The sequence below is a fragment of the Echiichthys vipera genome, assembly GCF_963691815.1.
Source record: "Echiichthys vipera genome assembly, chromosome: 7".
Classification (NCBI taxonomy): Eukaryota; Metazoa; Chordata; class Actinopteri; order Perciformes; family Trachinidae; genus Echiichthys; species Echiichthys vipera.
The window spans coordinates 11,149,108-11,168,620 of NC_139832.1; the positions used below are offsets into that span (position 1 = coordinate 11,149,108).

The 19,513-nt window shown below is 40.5% G+C and overlaps 2 protein-coding genes across 12 annotated transcripts in view; both read left to right on the plus strand.

The window, feature by feature from the left end:
• Positions 1-6,566, plus strand: part of mef2aa (myocyte enhancer factor 2aa) — a 60,789-nt gene extending 54,223 nt beyond the window's left edge. For 2 of the 7 annotated variants that reach the window (XM_083917029.1, XM_083917030.1), the window contains exons 8-11: positions 692-715; positions 2,207-2,327; positions 2,473-2,596; positions 2,779-6,565. In XM_083917029.1, the coding sequence (XP_083773155.1) occupies positions 692-715; positions 2,207-2,327; positions 2,473-2,596; positions 2,779-3,112 (603 nt within the window). In that variant the 3' untranslated portion in view covers positions 3,113-6,565. Of the gene's footprint in view, positions 1-691; positions 716-2,206; positions 2,328-2,472; positions 2,597-2,778 lie in introns of all 7 variants that reach the window. The other 5 variants (XM_083917035.1, XM_083917031.1, XM_083917033.1 and 2 more) reach the window with 4 other exon arrangements.
• A 2,434-nt stretch (positions 6,567-9,000) lies between these two features.
• The window catches only part of mctp2a (multiple C2 domains, transmembrane 2a), a 31,677-nt gene continuing 21,164 nt past the window's right edge, over positions 9,001-19,513 (plus strand). For 2 of the 5 annotated variants that reach the window (XM_083917291.1, XM_083917295.1), the window contains exons 1-14: positions 9,088-9,212; positions 10,081-11,082; positions 11,631-11,690; positions 11,773-11,881; positions 14,567-14,709; positions 14,823-14,899; positions 15,010-15,124; positions 15,218-15,241; positions 17,563-17,745; positions 18,430-18,560; positions 18,662-18,848; positions 19,002-19,095; positions 19,193-19,295; positions 19,392-19,494. In XM_083917291.1, coding sequence (XP_083773417.1) covers positions 9,210-9,212; positions 10,081-11,082; positions 11,631-11,690; positions 11,773-11,881; positions 14,567-14,709; positions 14,823-14,899; positions 15,010-15,124; positions 15,218-15,241; positions 17,563-17,745; positions 18,430-18,560; positions 18,662-18,848; positions 19,002-19,095; positions 19,193-19,295; positions 19,392-19,494 — 2,334 coding nt within the window. In that variant the 5' untranslated portion in view covers positions 9,088-9,209. Of the gene's footprint in view, positions 9,213-10,080; positions 11,083-11,630; positions 11,691-11,772; positions 11,882-14,566; positions 14,710-14,822; positions 14,900-15,009; positions 15,125-15,217; positions 15,242-17,562; positions 17,746-18,429; positions 18,561-18,661; positions 18,849-19,001; positions 19,096-19,192; positions 19,296-19,391; positions 19,495-19,513 lie in introns of all 5 variants that reach the window. The other 3 variants (XM_083917294.1, XM_083917293.1, XM_083917292.1) reach the window with 3 other exon arrangements.

Here is a 19,513-nt window from a genome sequence, read left to right on the forward strand (position 1 = left end):
GCCTGTCATTAGGCCATAATGGTATTAAATTAATCACATCTCAGTGTGACAGAGTGTAGATGAAGACTTAATCAGGGGCCCAGGGTGTGAGCCAGATAATATCTTGTCGCCCTTGTCGTGTCTTCCTGCCGCTATTGATTGAGTGTGGGTATTAAGACAGCCCTGGCCTGGTCCCGGTATGTCCCACAGCACAGAAAAGATGGCAGATGGTCTTATGGTTATTCTTTCAGGAGAGGAGGGTTTGAAATACTCCAAGTACCAAGTACTATGCGGCCATTGTTGGTACCAGTGAAGAAATTTCATATGTAACTTGTGATGACTGCAAGATGATTGCAGTGTCACATTCAGATTCAGATGATCGTGATCAAAATCCAGAACAGTTCTGTACTCTCTGTTCTTAACATCACGGGCGTTTGTCCAGGAACTTTACTGCTTCTTCTTCATCATTAACAAGACAAAGACAAGCAGATCGGATGCCTGTTCTTTTGACAAAAGGGTTCATGAGTATAATAACAGACTATAGACATAAAATGAGTGTGATTTCACGATGACTGCAGAAGTCATCCACACTTTTATATTGCTTGTCCCTATGTCCCTTTAACTTAAAAAAATAATAATTCCAGGGCGATTTACAGTCGCTCAGCTTCTTTACTGTAACTCTGCCTCTCTTCTTCTCTTCTGTTGAGGGCAGTCGGAGGAGGAGGAAATGGATTTGGTGAGTTTTGACAAATGCCTGGGCAAATGGCTGAAATGTGAAATGCTGAAACATGCTTCCGGTAATCGCACATGCAAGCCTAAAGGCAGTGCTCAAACCGCAGATTGACTCTAAGAACTGCCAGCAATAATACATTTTAAAAAAATATTTGTCACTGCATGTTTTGGGTTTGGCCTGTGAAAATTGCCTCAGCCTGTTAAATTGGCTCCTCCATTCCCAACACGTCAATGTTAGTCATATACCACCAGGAGTGTGTGTGTGTGTGTGTGTGTGTGTGTGTGTGTGTGTGTGTGTGTGAGAGAGAGAGAGATAGAGAGAGAGACATACAGAGAAAGAAAGAGAGAGAAAGAAAGAGAGAGAGAGAGAAGAGAGAGGGAAGAGAGAGAGAGAGCTAAGCGCTAATTAATGTTACATTTTTTCAACTAATATGTTGTAGCCACAATCTGCAAAGTTTAAGGATTAAAGAAGTGTTGGGTAATATATATTTTTCCTAAGGAAGAGAATATCACATCATCTTAAATGACATCATGCTGTGAGATACTTGGGTTTTGGTGAAGTCATCTGGCTGAAGAGTGCTGGAACAATGCAAGGAAGCCATCAACTAGATCATGATGCAATGCTTCTTCAAACGTAACCGCTGGCAGCAGCTGCACATGTGTTTATTACATTGTACTCTGAGGATTTGTTACAGTATTGTTCTCAACCATGTCTGCATTTGATTAGTAGAGTTGGAGTGCGTGCATTTGTAGCTCACAGTGTAGTCGGCTGCATGACCTGCACCATGCTGTGTAGGTGTGTGTTTGTGTGGACTGCATGCCGGTCACTGCACTAAAGACCACTGGAGATTTACTGTACGTCACTGTGGGATTTTACCTTTTGCACCCTCTCAGTTCAGAGTTGTTTACTTGATTGTAAAACTGATCACTAGACTCACTTTGATGTGTCACACTCTGAATGTGTGGCCAAGTCAAACTCATTAAGCAGATTGTATTGATCTGATTAATAATTTGTTGTGCCTTTAGCTGCATGTAAGTCCTTGTGATGACTTCATTGCTGACACCTTTTAATATTTTAAAGCCTATTTTAGTATGGGCTAAATTCACAAGTATATCTGCAGTTTATTTTTTTCTAGATGCATATGAGAAACAAAACTGATCACAATTTATTGAATATGTTTACGTGCATTTATCTCCTTTTGACATATCTGTTAAAATAGACAAAAATGAATCAGAAAGGTCAGAATTTTGACTTACATGAAGCTACGCCACCACCTAGTGGCAATACTCGTTATTACACACATATCCCGGATTACCAAAATGTAACATACCATGTAGTAAATACCAATTTAAAATATGTAAACTAAAGATCAAGATGAAGCTATAATTATGTCTTTTTTTTCTAAGTGTCCATTTCTTGGTTTAAGAGGTTTTAGGTTTTTTTTCAGAGTTACATTTGGGTTTATGCATTTTCTTTGTTGTTTGTGTTTTGCAGAACACCCAGAGGATAAGCAGCTCTCAGTCGCTGGCCACTCCAGTAGTGTCTGTCACCACCCCAAGCTTACCCCCGCAGGGCCTGGTCTACTCGGGCATGCCCACCTCCTACAACCCCGCTGGTGAGTCTGGCCTTGCTCTGCCCCCAGACTGAAACAAGCCGCAACTGTTTGTACTACATGCTGTTGGTTCTTGCTCTTTTCTCAGTAGCACATGGTGTTGTTGCTGAAATGAGTTCTCACTGTGTGGCTGCTTGTGTTTTTACAGAGTTCTCCCTGAGCAGTGCAGAGATCTCTTCCCTACAGGGCTTCAGCTCTCCTGGGCTATCACTGGGCTCCATGTCGGCATGGCAACAGCATCAACTGGGCCAGGCAGCTCTTAATTCTTTGGTGTGAGTAACACACTTCCAAACAAAGGCACACTCTCCAGACGCCCTCACATAAACGACACCCACTGTTCTCTGTGATATCATGCTGAATCACACATCTACATATTCCTTTCACATTGCTGCACATTTTTTTTTTGTCTAATTTTAAGACTGAACACAAAATGTCATGCTTATCTTCTCCGCAGTGGAGGTCACCTACCTCAGGGCTCCAACCTCTCCATCAACACCAGCCAGAGCATAAACATCAAGTCTGAGCCTATTTCGCCACCACGGGAGCGTGTCACCCCATCTGGCTTCCCCCCTCAGCAGCCGCAGCAAGGGTCCAGCCGACATGAAGTTCTGGGACGTTCACCTGCCGACAGCCTCAGCTCCTCCTGTAGCTCTTACGACGGCAGTGATCGCGAGGATCACCGGCCAGACTTCCACTCCCCGCTGGGGCTGGGCAGACCCCCTGCTGGCTCTGAGGACAGGGAGAGCCCCTCGGTCAAGCGCTTGCGCATGGACACATGGGTGACATAAAGAGCCCCTATCATGCCTCTAGTCACCAGCCAGTCGGAGATGGGGAGGGGTTAGACATGGAGATAAAAGAAAGAGCAAGGGTCCTTAGAGCTGTTATCATAATACTATTATTCAACTCCATTTCAATTTGTAAGTGGCAAATGTTATAAGACGTGTCAGGACATATCTAAAGTAAATTCTCAAACAAACAAAAAAAAAAAATCTCAGTTAGCTGGACTGAATTATATGCACAAGCAGGTGGTATCAGGTACTTTGTGCAATTCACATGATGTTTGCAGAAGAAAGATGTTCAATGAAAATTGTTATACAATAGGCAGTAGATTATTGTAGTCACTGGTCTAGTCAGACACTTACATGTAGTTGCTGTTTTGCTGTTGTGCTCGCAAGTTGCAAACAATCAGAGAAAGCCGTTTCGCTTTCAGGCTGAGGACCCTTACATATGATGTTCACTGCAAGAACTATCTTTTCAAATCATGCTGTAACCACACAAGACCTTTATCTCAAGTGGCCTCTTGTAATTTATTGATTCAGTTGATCAGGAGATACAGAGAACACAGAGTTAATTACAGGAATTTTGATCACACGGTAAATAATTGCAACAGTTGAGACTTCTTTAGTGAATAAATTAAATAATATACTGTTGGAGGTAAAAAAAACAAAAAACAAAACAGACAACAAACAAGATAGCAACAGAATTTATTGCAATAATGACATTCTATTAATTATATAATTTAAAAGGGTAGGGTATATAAATGTGCAATTAAGATAATGCGAACCTGTCCAGTTGAACTGGTGAGAAAATCAACATGTTCACATTTGTGTAACAGTTCATCAGTAATATAAGCCAAAGCTGTTCTTTTGTGTTGTTTTGTACAGTTGCTACGGTTTCCTAACAAATTCACTCAAATGCACCATTTCTTTCATCATAGTTTTATTTTTTATTGTGCTTTGTTGCAAACAGTGTAAAGTCGTGTAAACCAGATCTTGAATCAATATCTAAAGCCATGAACATTTGCTGTTCTGTTTGTGTAATTGAAAATTTGAGCCAAACATTTTCTTGTGTTGTGTAAATAGCGACTTTAATATATATCACCAGGGTGTCAGTACATGCTGAATGTACTGTATGATCACCGTTTTCAAGAAAAGTATATTTTTGTGGATTACAGCCAAGTTTACAAGAGTAGACCCTTAAAAAGTAGATCATTCACTGGTCAATATTTGCTATTTAGTTCATTTTACTGTAATCTCTTCTAAATTAAATTGTCAACATAGCCTCCCATGAGTTTTAGTTCCAGATGGTCATTTTTTGTTTTCTCTCTCTTTATTAGTGATGACTGTCCTGAAGACATTGTAATAACAATGCTGTGAGGTTGAAGTTCCACTATTTTCAAATTTGTGAAGGTTGATCACAAGGCTAGGGGAAATAGAGTTTCTTCCCTCCTATTGTAGTTGTATACCAGCAGCTGCTGAATACACTGCCAACATTCAAACCCAAGGCCCCAGATTGAAGAATAATCTATTGTTATTGCGTGTAGCTCAACTGAAAGACATGCCATCTCTCAAGCCCTTTCCACTATCCTGTTATGGGTTCATTGAATTGAAGCAGAATACATAAATATGGTCTGCTGACCTTCACACAAAACTAATCATGCCTGTGCTCATATGTGGTTGTAAATATCGCAGTCAGTCATAATTATGTACAAAAATACTTATGTGTTTCCTTATTTGGCCCCCAGGAATTATATCTTATATCAATGCCCTATTTCTAGTAAGACTATTGTAGGTCTAGAAACCTTAGGAGCCAGAAAAGTGAAAATATGAAGGTGTTGAAGTCATGTTCGCGGAAGGTGGTCTGCAACGCTGTTATCACACCGTGCAGAAACGGGGGGTGGGGGGAGGGCGGTGACTTGTTTTCTTCTCCATCATCACAGAAGCAAATATTCCTGCAGCTTATTCATAATTACAAAAAAATAACAATGTCATTGACTTCAATCTCACTGCTGGATTGCACACATTTGTATGAGAAGTTTGCTGTACGAGAAAGGTATCGCTCTGCATTCGCCGTGACATATCTTGTGTGTGTTTCTGACATATCTCCGCCCCATCATCAGCTCCACGGTAGCCCTCGATATACAACCATAATGATCTATGCAGTTTTATCCCCAATTTACACGACTTATACAGAATATGATGTCATTAAAGGACATATTTAGTCCGCAAAGCATCAGGAAGAAGAGCATCTGAGGGTTGACTGTTAAAGCCTCTTATCCTGAAGTGCCACAGCTAGAGGTTGCTGGACTACAAGTTCCATATAAAACATTTTATTAAATGATTGATTTGGATACCCCAGGGCAATCTTTTCATGTTCATATACATTGGTAGACACACTTTGCATAATGTATAGTAATCCATAATGTAATCCAGTTTAACACAGCAGGTGAAAATAGCAATAATAAATGACTACAACAAAAATAGCCTGCCTGTCTTGGCAGCATCACCTCGTAGTTGAGCACATACTTTAGCACTTGATAAAATATCAGGGAATTTTGTAGTTTGCTATCTATATGCACAGTTAGGAAATGCCTTATCCCAAAGAAGAAAATATATATACCATTTTTATTTTATTTTCTCTCGTTTAGAAAAAAAAAAAGAATGCAGATATCACTCATCCTTGACCAGACCTGCCTCTTCTCAGAAAAGACCCACACAGGAAAATGCACGGCGAATGCAATGTGATACACTTTGCTCTTTTTGGTCCATGTCCAAATTGTGCACAACTGATGAATGTGAAAGGAAAGAGTAATCAATGAACCTTTGTAGAGGACTTTCTTCACTTTGCTGTGTAAGAGTACACTGCTTTGCTTCATGGCTTTTATAAACAGAACTACGTGTTTGGTAAGTGTTTGTAGTTGATAGTTCACTTAATGAAAGAAGCTGTTTTCGGTTTGAATGCTCAGACCGTTTGGCGGCACAAGCTGGACTTTGTTGCCAATAGTAAAAATTATTTGTTTCAAAATCGAAAGAGGTTTTAAGTTAATCTACATTTTCTTTCCCTTGAATGTGTTATTTTATTTTCATCATACAATAAATATTCAAGTGAACTTTTTATTAAACAATTAAGATACTATGCTAGATATTGTTGTACAAAATTTGTATTCTTCACAAAAGTACAAATATTGGCTTTTAATGTGTAATTTAGGTTCTCTCTTATTCTGTATAAAATGAAGTAAACAACTCTTACATAGAATTTGTTCTCCTGTGAAGTCCCAAACAGTAGAAACTGTCAACTTTATTAAACACCTCAGTGTATGCTCAATCTGAACTCAATGTCTATTCATCTTTGAAGTTTGCCTAGAAATTGCATTTTATTCACTCTACTTAAATAAAAGTAGTAGTACTACAGTTTACAGTGTCCTGCTAAGCTTACTTGTAAATGTAAAACGATACTACAAAATGTAAAAAGTCGGAATTCTCACTTTAAGTATTATTCTATGTATTTAATATTGTATTGGATTATTATATTACTGCATTAAAATGTCAGCAGCTTTTTGATTATGTAGCGAATAATAACTGATTGTACAGTATATGGTTGGATAGTATTAGATGTTTTGAATCAGGATCAGGATCTGCAAATCAACTGTAAAATTTAATATTTCCCTCTAAAATATACTAAATACACTGGAGATCAAAATTAGAGAACACATTATCGATACTTGATTTATTCAATTTCCTCAGTTTTTTCACAAAATAAAGGTTTTTGTTGGAGTGCCTTGGTTATTTTTCTCATTTAAATTCTGAACAATAAAAGATAACAATATTTCAGAATAAATCAAGTATTGATCATTTGATCTCCAGTGTATATTAATGACTATTGACTGTAAATACTTTTACTTTAGTACCCCAGAATCGTATTTAACTCCAGTGTTTTGAGTAAACATTGAGTAATAGGCTACTTTTCACCACTGATGGCAGACAGCAGCACTTCTCTTTTTGAAGGCTACCTTTGTAGTTAACCTTCATACCTTCTGGTAATGACTTTGACACTGTTGATTCAGTAATTGAGCTCCTTTTGGATCGCACATATTAGGAATGCCACTACAGACCAAACGCAAGCACCACACTGTTGCACTGTTGAGACCTCGTGTATTTCCACAGTATCGCCAGCAGGAGTCACTGTAATACAATGCATCACATAAAACTGTAGGTTGCTGGCGTATTGATACATTCACTGAGGTAAAAAGGTAAGTAGTTGGTAAACCACTAAAGTTAACAGCTCCTAGCGAATGCAGCTAAAGCCTAATAGAGTTAGAGTAGTACCTAGCTTAACTAACCGTTGTTTGAACCTGTTAGCCGGCCTATTTCTGTGGTTTAAGTTTCAAAAGTGAGAAACGTCGTAAATGCTCATAAAATATGATGCAATGCTAACTTTAGGTAACTTCGCATATGTGGAAATATATTCAAAGAAATACAATTCAGTTAAATTACTTTTATTTTAGTGTATTTTAGCCTACATGTAACTACTTAACAACTGTTTGCTTAAGTTACATTTTGAATGCTAAACTTTTTTATCTATTTTCTCCATTGGGGTATTGCGACTGTCGTGTATCTACAATTTTTCGACTGAATTCAATTGAGTAGCTAAAAAAAACACTGCGAGACAAACAAGGGTTTTTAGGTCAGCTGTGTAGTTTACAACCTCCATCTTTCATTCATGGGTGTTTTCAATGTGAAGGCTTGCATGTGCATCACTCATTGTATTTGTCCCCATGTGCATGTTCTTGGCTTCCTGTCCATCAGACCAGCTGTGCTGCAGGCTGGATCAGGTCCAGTGTGCATGTGTAGGGTAACCAAGGAGGGTTTTGGGCTGTTTGAGTTGTGTGAGAAGGAGGGCGAGAGAACACCTGCCATAGGGGCTTGCCCTGTTCCCCAAGCCCTGCCTTTCAACTGGTAGCCAAGTTGGGGTGCTTTCATGTGGGCCTGATCTCTTTAAGACATCAGCAAATATTGAACAAGTCCCAGTCCAGACTCACAAACACATCTGTTGTCATATAGTCTCCAATGTGAGGCGGAGAGAGAGAGAGAGAGAGAGAGTGTGTACATCAGTGGGTCTGTTGCATTAGCCTCGATGTGTGGACAGAAAGCTATAGTTCATACTTTGCAAACACAAATGCTCACTTTTGACGAGCTTAGGCTAAACCATGTTCCACTGTAAACAAATACGGGGCTGTGTGAAAGAAATCGAGTTTTGGTATGACAAGACAGCCACCGACTGCCAGATTCGTGCAGAAGATCAGACATGAGATAAGACGGAACAGATAGCCAACATTTCATATGCCTCAGTCATGTTGTAGAATCCATCAGCAGTATTTTGGGACCGTTTTGGACAGATAAAAAGGACAGTTGTATTGTAGAATTAGGACAGATTATGGAATTAAGTATTTTTCTCAAATACTTGGAGCTATAAGAGAGCGCATATTAGAGGAAGTGTAATGCATGCAAGTCTTATAACAGACAAATAGCCTCACAAATGCAAATATATAGTCAAATCAACAATAAACAAAGTAACCGGCGGGCAAGAAACGGGCTATACTAAGAGCTGGACCGTTTCATCATTGTTTTCTCCTGCAACTGTGTCTTTATTAATGTACTCATTATTTGATCTAAGATTTTTTATCGTGATCCCACATAACTGAAGCCATACTGTCTTCCATCACAAAAAAATGTGGGTAGGACTCAACACTGGCGGCACTCTCATAGTCGTTGAAACTCGCCCTTGTGAGACTGGTATGGCTAGTTTCACCCAGTGTTGCCTCTCCACCAATCACCTGCCTCCAAAGCAGGAAAAGACACTAACTAGCATGAATGTTTTGATGCCAGAAACTCTTCCTCTTTGACATCATAGTTAGGATGGTTGAGTTGCCTCTCTGGAAATTTACTGTTGCTCTCGGTGGGGACTGATTCAGTGTGTTGCTTTGGTCGATTGGACAGGTATAGTGTCACATTTTTGTTGTCTAAATAATCCAAAAGGTAATGCCTCGTGAGGTGAAGTAATTTACTCCGAAATGTTTGTGAGATCAGATATAAGGCCTGAGCATTAATGGTGAGATTTTTCAATGATAATGTTTAGTTTGGTTTAGGTTTAGTTCATTTAAAGTAGGTACAGGTACACATTGTTTGTGTTTTATTACAATGGTTTAAAGGATAGTTCAGCAATTTTGAAATGGGGTTGTTTGAGGTATATATCGATAGTGTATCCCTTTTTACCCGCTTTTTGAGTCTTTCTGCGGTTTATGAAATAAACAAATACAAGAAAGTAGGGAGGAGACTGAACATCGGAAAGAGAGAGGGAAATCGTCTGTGGAAAGAAGGAAAGTAGAGGAAAGAGCTATCTGACGGAAAGATAAAGCAGCAAAACATTCTAAATATAGCATACATTTAAACTTAAATGGATTTTTCAGGTGTGAAAAATACACTGAAGAGTGCTGCCCCCGTCCACAGCAATATATTGCTTAACTTTTGTGTCAGTACTCCTGTGTGATTCTCCAAACTGGCTACATGAGAACCGTCATCTATACACTGACTATCGATAAGTACCTCATACAACCCCACTTCAAAATAGCCAATCTATTCCTTTACAGCAGAAAATTGTCCTAGAATCAGATAGCAGACAAACAATAAATGTCTTATTGTCTTTGTATGGTGACAATTCCTCTGAAGAGCTTAATTTCCCACTGTGTTACTAGTTCTTTCTATAGTATAGAGTAGAGAGTGCCTTTTTACAGTGTAATTTGACAACAAAATGTCAGACAGGACATGATGTGTGTGTTATCATTGGCCACCTGAAGTACATTTTATATTTGGCTGTTGTAGTTTATATCATTTCCATGCACATTGGTAACTTTGCTGCATTGTCTTAAGCCTATAAGAGATCTTGAACTCACGGTTTTGTTTTGTTTTAATCTGAAAAGTTATCACTCAAGATGGATGTCAAGAAAAAGAACTTCTTGGATAACTTTCGTCTGAAAACTAAGTTGGCCAACTTGAAGAAGCCAGGAAAGAAGTCACTTGCCAAACAGGGAAGGAGGCTGGCACATCGCCGCAGTATTTCTGTACCAGACCTGAGATATGTACCAGGTGAAGCATTTGCTACAGACAGCGCCTTGGTGTCTACTCCCTCTGATGTCATCTTCTTTGGCCACTCCCCGGGTCAGAGTGATACTGATTCTGTTGCAAGTGGCTCGTTTGCTGATGGACCAGTTTTCACAGACAAACTGAATGATTCATTCTCAGAAATTAGACTCAAAGTTCCCACAGATCGCCACACTGCTGCTTTGAATAGAGTAAGTGCACCAGCGGGGTCCCTTTATGATGAAACTGATGATATGATATATTCAGGCTCACAGAACAAGGTGAACTTGACTCGAGAAGGCTTGTATGCACAAGTAGATAAAAGAGCCAAGGGAAATGCACCAAAATTTAATTTTGAACCTATTCCTGCACAAAGATCTGTTTTTACCAATGCACTTTCAACAATACCAGACCTTGTAGAGAGACAGAGTCTCTCTGGTGAAGAAGCTGACAGAGTGTCTTCAGGTACTGTTGCTGCAGCATTGGCCAGAGCAGGCTCACTGGGAGACCAAATTAACCCATACACAGAAAAGAGGGTCACATCATTTGATTATAGAAAGACATCGTCAGAAAAAGGAACTCCGCCAGCAACCAGAGCTGTTTCTGCAGAAAGGATGTCTCTGATGTTAGACACTCTGGGTACTCCTTTGGAAAGTGCAGATGGTACCTCTCTGGACTCTGCCGGTGGCAGTCCCAGTGAGGAGCGAGTCCACATGCCCTGGACGACAGATTCGGAGGAACTAGACCGAGAACCCTTTTCTCCCCTTTTGATGAAAGACTTCTCTGTGGAAGATGCTCTGCTAGAAGAAGCCCAGGAGGAGGCCCTGGAAGAAACAGCGGAGGTCAGTTTAATAAGAGTATTTAACTGCATGTATAATAGGACAATCCTATTCTTATTGGAAGTGTGCATGTAATCTCATCTGAAATTTGTGTCAAATATGTGATTTGCTTTCACGTTGATAGATCAACCCGTTGGAAATCCAAATTTATCCAGTCTTGTGCATATGCAGACACTCAAAGTATGCAGGCTCTAATGCCTAAGTCAATAACGCAATTTAGCCTCACATTAGTCATATTTGCATGCTTTTATGCTTTTTTCACTTTCAGATAATGTGATGCCTACGAGCCCAAAACCTGTGTTACTAGTTAGAGACACAATGTACCATGCAAAGTAGACAGACACTGATAATATCTCCCTTTTTACTGCTTTTAGCAGTGTTTACATACTGAAGTCACATTGGGTTTGCCCCTAAAGACATTATCTGTTGTTGTAACAAATACTTAAATTAAACCAGTACACACACATAGACATATCTGCTTAACTGTACCATCTAAGTATTTGCTTTCTGATGGTTCATAAAATGTCATTACAACTTTTTTTTTTATGCAGATGTCCAGTGAACCATGTGATTTATTTGACGAAAACATGCAATATCCTCTGGAACACTCTGTGAGTAATTATTGGACTTCCCGTTGAAGTAAGCAAAGCATCTGGTATGAAAAAGCATATACATGTGAGTGGTTCTCCACAGCAGGTAATGACAGGGCCTGATGTCCAAGTACCTCCCCAGTGCCAGCGATACCTCCTAAACATCAATCTAAAGCAGGGAAGAAATCTGGTCATCCGCCACAAGCGCTCCGGTAGGTCAACAACTTGCAGGTGATCCATAGTCCTGGCCTTTCACAGCATGTAAGACTTAGAAGCTTTCTCACTTAGATGTTGGAGGATAATTACTTACTCTTTACGCTGACATCAAACTGTTCTTTTAAATGTGAGATTATTTTTGAAACATCTGGGTGGATCAGTACAGATCAAGAGATACCCTATCAGATTTTCCGTAACCTAAAAGAATGCAGTTCTGTACTGGTTTTTGGCTACAGCTAAATGATGAGCCCTCTTATGAAACACTACACATACACATAGTGCATATAAAACGTGCTAATCTTGCTGTGTTTATGAAGCAATCAGACCGTGATAGTTATGAATAGGAAATGTGTTATTGTGTATGAAGGCAAAATGGGCTGTGTTCATTTAATGGATGTGTTTTCCTGTGAGGATGACACGTCTTGTCAAATGGTTTCTGTACAAACAGAAAAAAACACTAGAGAGGTATGCAGTCAGACCGGTAAGACAGAAGACAAACTGGGATAAAGCAATCATGTTTTGTTAAAAGAACTCATAATATGTACATGAAACCACTGGTATTTAAGGTGTAGTGTAGTGGATTGTTTCCTAAATTAATTTGGCAGATTAATTGTCATAATTCTTCCTTCAAAGCCGATGTGCTTTTAGGGAAAGTAAAGCCTGTCACTAGTATGATTTAAAGAGGAAGCATTATATCACACATCATGAATTACTTTTTAAAAAATAACAGGCCACAACGTTTCCTTTAAATGATTTTGTTGATGTCTTTAGGCTTTTTATAAAATGTTATTCATGTAGTCATCCTTAATTTTCATCACTGAATAATCTTTTGAGAATTGATTCCCCATTGACCTGCTTTTTTTATTTTTAATGCTATTTTATTTTGTTGATTTATCATGTTAAGTTGTGTGTTGTTTTGGTTTTAAATGTGAAACTTGTATGTTAATGCTGCTGTCTTGGCCAGGACTCGTTTGGAAAAGAGATTTTAAATCTCAATGTGAATATCCTGGTTAAATAAAGGGTATTGAAAATAAATAAAAAATGAAAATTGACAAAGTATAGCTAGATCTGCGAGAGAGAAAGAACGAGTGTGTGTTGAAAACACATTTCCACTCATTTAGACCGCACTATGAGGCCCAGGCCCTGTACAGTTTGCTTTGGGAAAGCAGCAGCCTCAGGTGGACAAAAGGTGAACTACAACTTGAGAAAATGAATGTGTGCTCTTAACAAGTGTGGCTATTTACTAAAGATGCTTGAACACTTTTTTGTTGGAATTTAGTTAGTTTAAGTTAAAGTAAAAATGATCGTTCAAACTGGCAATTTTAGATAGAAAGATCGAAACAAGATACATTTCATAGTTGCCAATTGTAAATTGATGTATTGATATTACAGTTTTTCAAAGGTACACCAGTCTTGCTGTGTGTTTTAAAAATATTTTTTACGGCATTATTTAGTTAAGCAGCTGAAGATTGACAAGGAAGGGGGGAGAGAGAGGGAGAGGTGATGACACACAGCAAAGGGCGGCAGGTCAGATTCAAATCCCAGCCTCTGCCAAGTCTACATGGGGCACACACTCTACCCGGTGAGCTAGAGGCCATCCCTATGCTATGGTTTTAACCAATAGTATACATTGCTGTCGCTCCTGTAGCGTTTGTAAATCACCTTACAGTGAAAAGGGGAAAGGACTTCCTTTTTGTAATCACTGTTTTTTTTTTCTTGCCTGGTGGCAGAAGACCCTTCGAGCCTAGTGCCCTACTCCCTGCTAGTTGAGACCTTACTTTCCCTGACAAGATGGCACCATGATGATGCAATCCCCACACGCCCCCTGTCTGTCCACTGTTTGCCCAACAATCAACACCGTGCCAAACGCTCACCAATGGCATACATTGTCATTACATATTCTGAAAGGACCCACGCCACCAGCCCCCACTCATTGGTTTTTGTTCTCCCTTTTTTTCCCATTAATTTCCATCGTCACCGTTCTCAGTCATGCCAAAGCTTTTCTCCTTGCTAGCTGCCACATTCTCCTCCTGTCAAGTTGCCTGGAGGTTTCCCTGTCACAGGCTGGCAGGGTGGAGCTGCTGTGGGTCCTGCCTGCCTTTGCGAGATGTTCATTTGGAGTGGGGAGCTGACAGGCCTGACAGCCCATCCCCACAGGGCCTTTGTCATGTGATTCAAGCCTCCCTGCAGGCTCTCTCAAGCACCCCTTTATTCCCCTATACAAATGAAGGCATGGGACTGGCTTTCATTTTTTGGCCAATCTGCATGCAATTGCAGAAACAAAGAAGTCCCATACCCCCACCCCACTCACAGACAGACTTTCTTAACAGGCTTGGGAGATTAACACTGGTTGCTTCTAGATTTTGGTTTCTGGTTGCCTCATGCTGGCGAGTGTTTCTACTCTTCCACAATTAAAGAGCTACATCGCTCTGTTTTTTGCCATGTGTGGGGTGCAACTCCTCCTCACATATTTTTGGGGGAAGGGTTTATATGTGTGTGGTCATGTGTGTGGCTCATACACAGTGTACATTTTGAAAGTGGCAATATGTTCCAAGCAAAGTAAACATATATTGTACACTACGGTTGTACACTATGGTTGTATATTAACACTTAAGGTAACTACCACTTTTCTCACACAACATTATCTTGCTGATTTTCTCCTTTTTTGTATTTCATTTAAGGGACCAGTGATCCTTATGTGAAGTTCAAACTTGAAGGAAAACAGTTCTATAAAAGCAAAGTGGTTTATAAAAGCCTGAATCCACGGTGGAATGAGTCCTTCTCCCATCCTCTTCGAGACAAAGAGCATGACGTGGAAGTTCGGGTAGGAGCTGTTTGTTTGAATCAAAGTGCACTACCATGATACGATAGTGATCTTGTACTGGAGCATACAATTTCTGTATTATAATCTTAATCATGTTTGTAATATCGTTGCAGGTCTATGATAAAAATCGGACTGCTGATGAGTTTATGGGTTCGGGCACTATCTCCCTGAAAGCTCTTGAATTGTACAAGTGAGGAAGATATTTTGTCATCATATCATATTTAAGGAAACAGGTTATCATAAAGATACCCATAAGTGGTCATCCGTTTTAACCTTCCTGTCCTTTCCGTCTCTACACAGAACCTATGAAATGGAGTTGCGTCTTGATGATCCGAAAAGTAAAGAAGATGACATGGGAGTTATTGTTGTTGATGTCTGCTTAATGTTTAGAGATGCCACCATCAAAAGACCACCTGTAAGAATATTTAATTTGTATTTGTTAATACAGTTACCTGTCCTGACTCTTACCAGAATTGTTTGTACTGATTATTGTTTCTTTTTTCCATAGAGATGGCCACCAAGGAAGAATAAGGTATGGATTTGTATATAATTACATTTATTTTTTGATTTAACTTAATCATTACCAATTGTATCCAGAATACCATGAGTTCATCTTTGACATTCACATGCTGGTGCTCACAGTTACCCTGATCTAAAGCACTAGGGGGCAGTAGCTCACTGTACTATGGTGCAACAAAGAATGAGGTATATGTCCAGGAGGAGGCTTTTGTATGTAAACTTGCTTTCAGCACAGCCTATTTCTTTTGTGGTTTTATAGTGAACATTTCTTTTTTGCAATGCATATTTTTTTTCTGTGGTAGTATTTGGTTTAGAAAAGTATGACATGATATTACATGATAATCAAAATCAAAATAATAATATTAAATGAATATGTTGTGATGAAAGGGGATTTAGATAAATATTATAGTAAGTATTTGGTTTTGTAGTAAACAAAGTTCCATCTCCTCTCAAGTGGCTTTCAATATATTGCAGCTGTAATTAGATTCAGAGTGAAATAGGAGGATTGCTGTTTGGGACTCACACTGCCGTGAGTGGGTTTATATTCACACCTATATAGTCACTACATCTGCCACTGTTCAGTCTCTTGATGGTCCAGTAGACAATCTCAATTTGAAATTAGATGACAAAGGAATGAAGCCATTTTCATACACATTGTAGGTTATCCACTACAGATGGTTAAATATACTCAAAGGGAGGCAGAAATGTGTGATGGGACTCTTCACAATGTTCTGCTGCCTAAATCACAGTGCTAATTTAACAATGTAACAATGCCATTTTTTTTCCCGTTTCATTTTTGACTAACGTACAATATCTTATTGCATTTAACACCTATCCTGGAAGTGCTGAATACAAAGCTCTTACAGTTCCACTCCCCCTCTTTCAGAACATCGTTTTTCCCTCTGTGTTACCACCACAGAGACAGGGAATGGCAAGTGCCTAACTAAAACTCTGCTGTGTGATAGTGTTTCAAACAGGAGGGGGGCGTATGGGAGAAGTGGGAGGGGGGCTCTGCTGTGCGAGGCATGTTGCCAGTGTGGGATGCCTAAGATCGGCAATGCTGATAATTCCCAGGCATAGCGGGCAATAACCCAGATGTTAGAATGTAATATCACAGCTGTGGATGGACAGTGCTGAGGTACCAGCCAAATGGACCTGGGTCTGAGCTCATCGTGCTTGTCCCCATGCTGTCCCACCATATGGAAGCAATCGCGCAGCCCTTTTAGGACCAGGAATAGATTCTCTTTAGGGGCCACTTACAGTTAAGTGGAATTGTTTTATTGGCCGCTGAGATAGAAATGTGTCCAAGATAAACACTTGGGATGACTTGGCTGAGGCCTGTTTTATATCGCTCCTCCACTCCCTCTGTTCCTCTTCTTTTGAAGGGGCTGATATTTATAGGGCTGTGCCTGTGGTATTCCATGTTAATTCAGGTCCCTGAGATGTGCTTTGATCCCCTCCGGATTGGGTGGCAATGTGGGTTGTGACCCCGTAGTGAAGAGGAGGGGCCGGAGTGGCAGGGGAGTTGTAGTGGGGCTTTTTGAAGCAGCGTCGCCGGGGCAGTCGAAGGAGCTAGGCAATCAAAGAGGCTAGAGCAGATTACGGTCCTGCTCTTTAATTACAGTCAGCCCTACACAACCTCTCTGCTGTTTGTTTTTACAGCCCTGGCCTATCACCGCATGGCCTCACGGGAACTCTAACATGGAAACATATCAAGGCCTCTCTCTCACACTCCCTCTGTGACACACGGCAGGAGAAGTGGATTATTTGCTGAGCCTGTCCTTGATTTTCCAAAGAGTCCTCGAATGCACAACATTGATGTTAGTTTCGTGGATTCACTTTAGTAGTAAGGATTTGTTATTTTGCTGGCTAAATAAATATTGGAGGAATTTGATAAAATGTAGTAAACTCTGATGCCGGCTATACTTGCTGCATGTATGCATAATTTGCTGATGAGAGAGCAGTGCGGTTTGCATCATTACTCACTGCTGCCTGCTGTCTCTTATGCAGTATGCCAAGTGTCCTGCCTCCCCACACTCAGTCTGGGAGCCAGTGATGAGTGGGACTGTCACAGCCAGGGACATCTGGCTGCTCACTGACGTCCCACTCTTCCTCGCTCCCCAGGAGCCTCCATGGTGTGGCTTACCTGTCAGTAGAGATGTGCTAATGTGCTCCAACAGAGATGTGCTGTATAGTGTGGACCTTTGTCCTACTTTCATGCACTCTGTGCACATGATGAGGTGCCAGGCTGAGGCAGGAGCAGGTAAACAGAGGGGAGAGCACATAAACTGAGCTTTTAAAAAAAAACTGTCTGTTTGTATCTTTGCCCTGCAGCAGAACCAGAACCAGGTCTCACCATCCCAGCGGCCAGCTGAGACGCAGAGGAATCAGCTGAAAAACCAGATGTGGACTGGGGTGCTTGGTATCACCTTGGTGGAGGGACAGGACCTGCCGCAGTATGGCCATGGGGACATTTATGTCCGTTTCCGCCTTGGTGATCAGAAGTACAAGAGCAAGGTAGGACTTGTTTCTTAAAAGTCTTTCTCTTTTCCCACTTTTTATACACTCCCTTTTCTCATGCTCCTCTGTCTTTTTAATGTTTGCTCTTTATACTTCAAGTCTTCTTCCCAGCCCCTATCTCTTACTTCCCCGCTTTTCCCTCTCAGCAGGTGACTGTCAGTGACTCACCTCCACCTTGGCTCACTGGGCCATGGCAGAGGCAGCTCATTAGACTGGGCAAGGCTGCCACTCACTTCTCCCTGTGCTTCGGGTGTTGGGCTTCATTGCCTTCATTTGCATACCCAGCATGCCCTGTTCATCTACCTGTACTTGTTGGCCTCCCCCCTGATGATTCTATGGTGCACTTGTCTTGTGTTGTCGTGTCATTTCTTTGTAAACCTCCCTGCTTTCCTCTCTGCTTGTTTGTTTGTTGGACAAAGCTGATTCTAATTGGAAGCTGTCAGTGTTTACAATCCCAGAGTGGCTACTGAGGTGTACACATACAAGCACACACAAATAGAGACACATACACACAACACACCTCTCTTTCTCCTCTCCTGCCTTGTTCTGGTTGGACTGAATGAAGACTTAATCCACCTGTCATGCAGGAGTTGCTCAGTCAAATAATGCAATTGACATTGCGTGAAAGTGTGTGTTTGTGTGTTACTGTATGTGCTGAATCTGTGTCTTAACTGCCCTCAGAACCTTTGCATTCAGGCCAATCCCCAGTGGAGAGAGCAGTTTGACTTTAATCAGTTTGAAGATAACCAGGAACCTCTGCAGGTAGAGGTGTACTCAAAGAGAGGGAGGAAGGGTGAGGAATCATGGGGGATGTGAGTATATCCTGGTGTGTTAATTTTGCTCACATTGGCACCTCCACAGAACTAGTTGACCTTATGTGTTTCAATGGAACTATTTTCCTTTTGTGTGTCAGGTTTGAGATTGACCTATCGAGACTTCCACTTAATGAGAGGCAGCTCTACACTCATGTGCTGGACCCAGGAAAGGGCAGGCTGGTGTTTCTGGTCACCCTGAAACCCTGCTGGGGAGTCTCCATCTCTGACATTGAAACAGCTGCCTTGGAGAAGCCTGACGAGAGAGACATCGTAGTGGATAAATTTGTAAGTTGTCTTTTGTTTTTAGGTTTTTTTAATGCGAAAAGAGAGTTCTCAAATATTGACATAACATCCTTCTGCATATAGCTTAGTAAAACCAGTTGATTTAGTGAGAAATTCCTTCCCATTTATTAACCGTGGTTTTCTTTTTTGTTTCAGCGCTTAAAGAACTCACACAAGTGTGTGGGGGAGGTTGGCTTCCTTCAGGTCAAAGTTGTAAAGGCAAATGATCTTCCTGCCACAGACCTCAATGGTAATCTGTAACAACAATTTACTGCTCTGTTTTCTATCCTCGTGATCATGATTGGTCATTTTTTATAATGAAAAATAACACTTTTTTTCATTTGCAGGAAAAAGCAACCCATTTTGTGTTGTTGAGCTCGGTAACAGCAAACTTCAAACTCACACAATCTATAAAACCGTCAATCCAGAGTGGAACAAAGCAGTTACATTGTAAGTAAGACATCCAGGGGATACAAAACAGCACATTGTCCTATTATGTGTTATATATTTTAATGTGAATAACATGTCTTGACTCTTTTGCTACAGCCCAATAAAGGACATTCATGATGTGATAGAGTTGACTCTCCTTGATGAAAATGGAGACAAAGCCCCAAACTTTTTAGGGAAAGTGGCTATTCCATTACTGACTGTAAGTTTGTTTATGATCA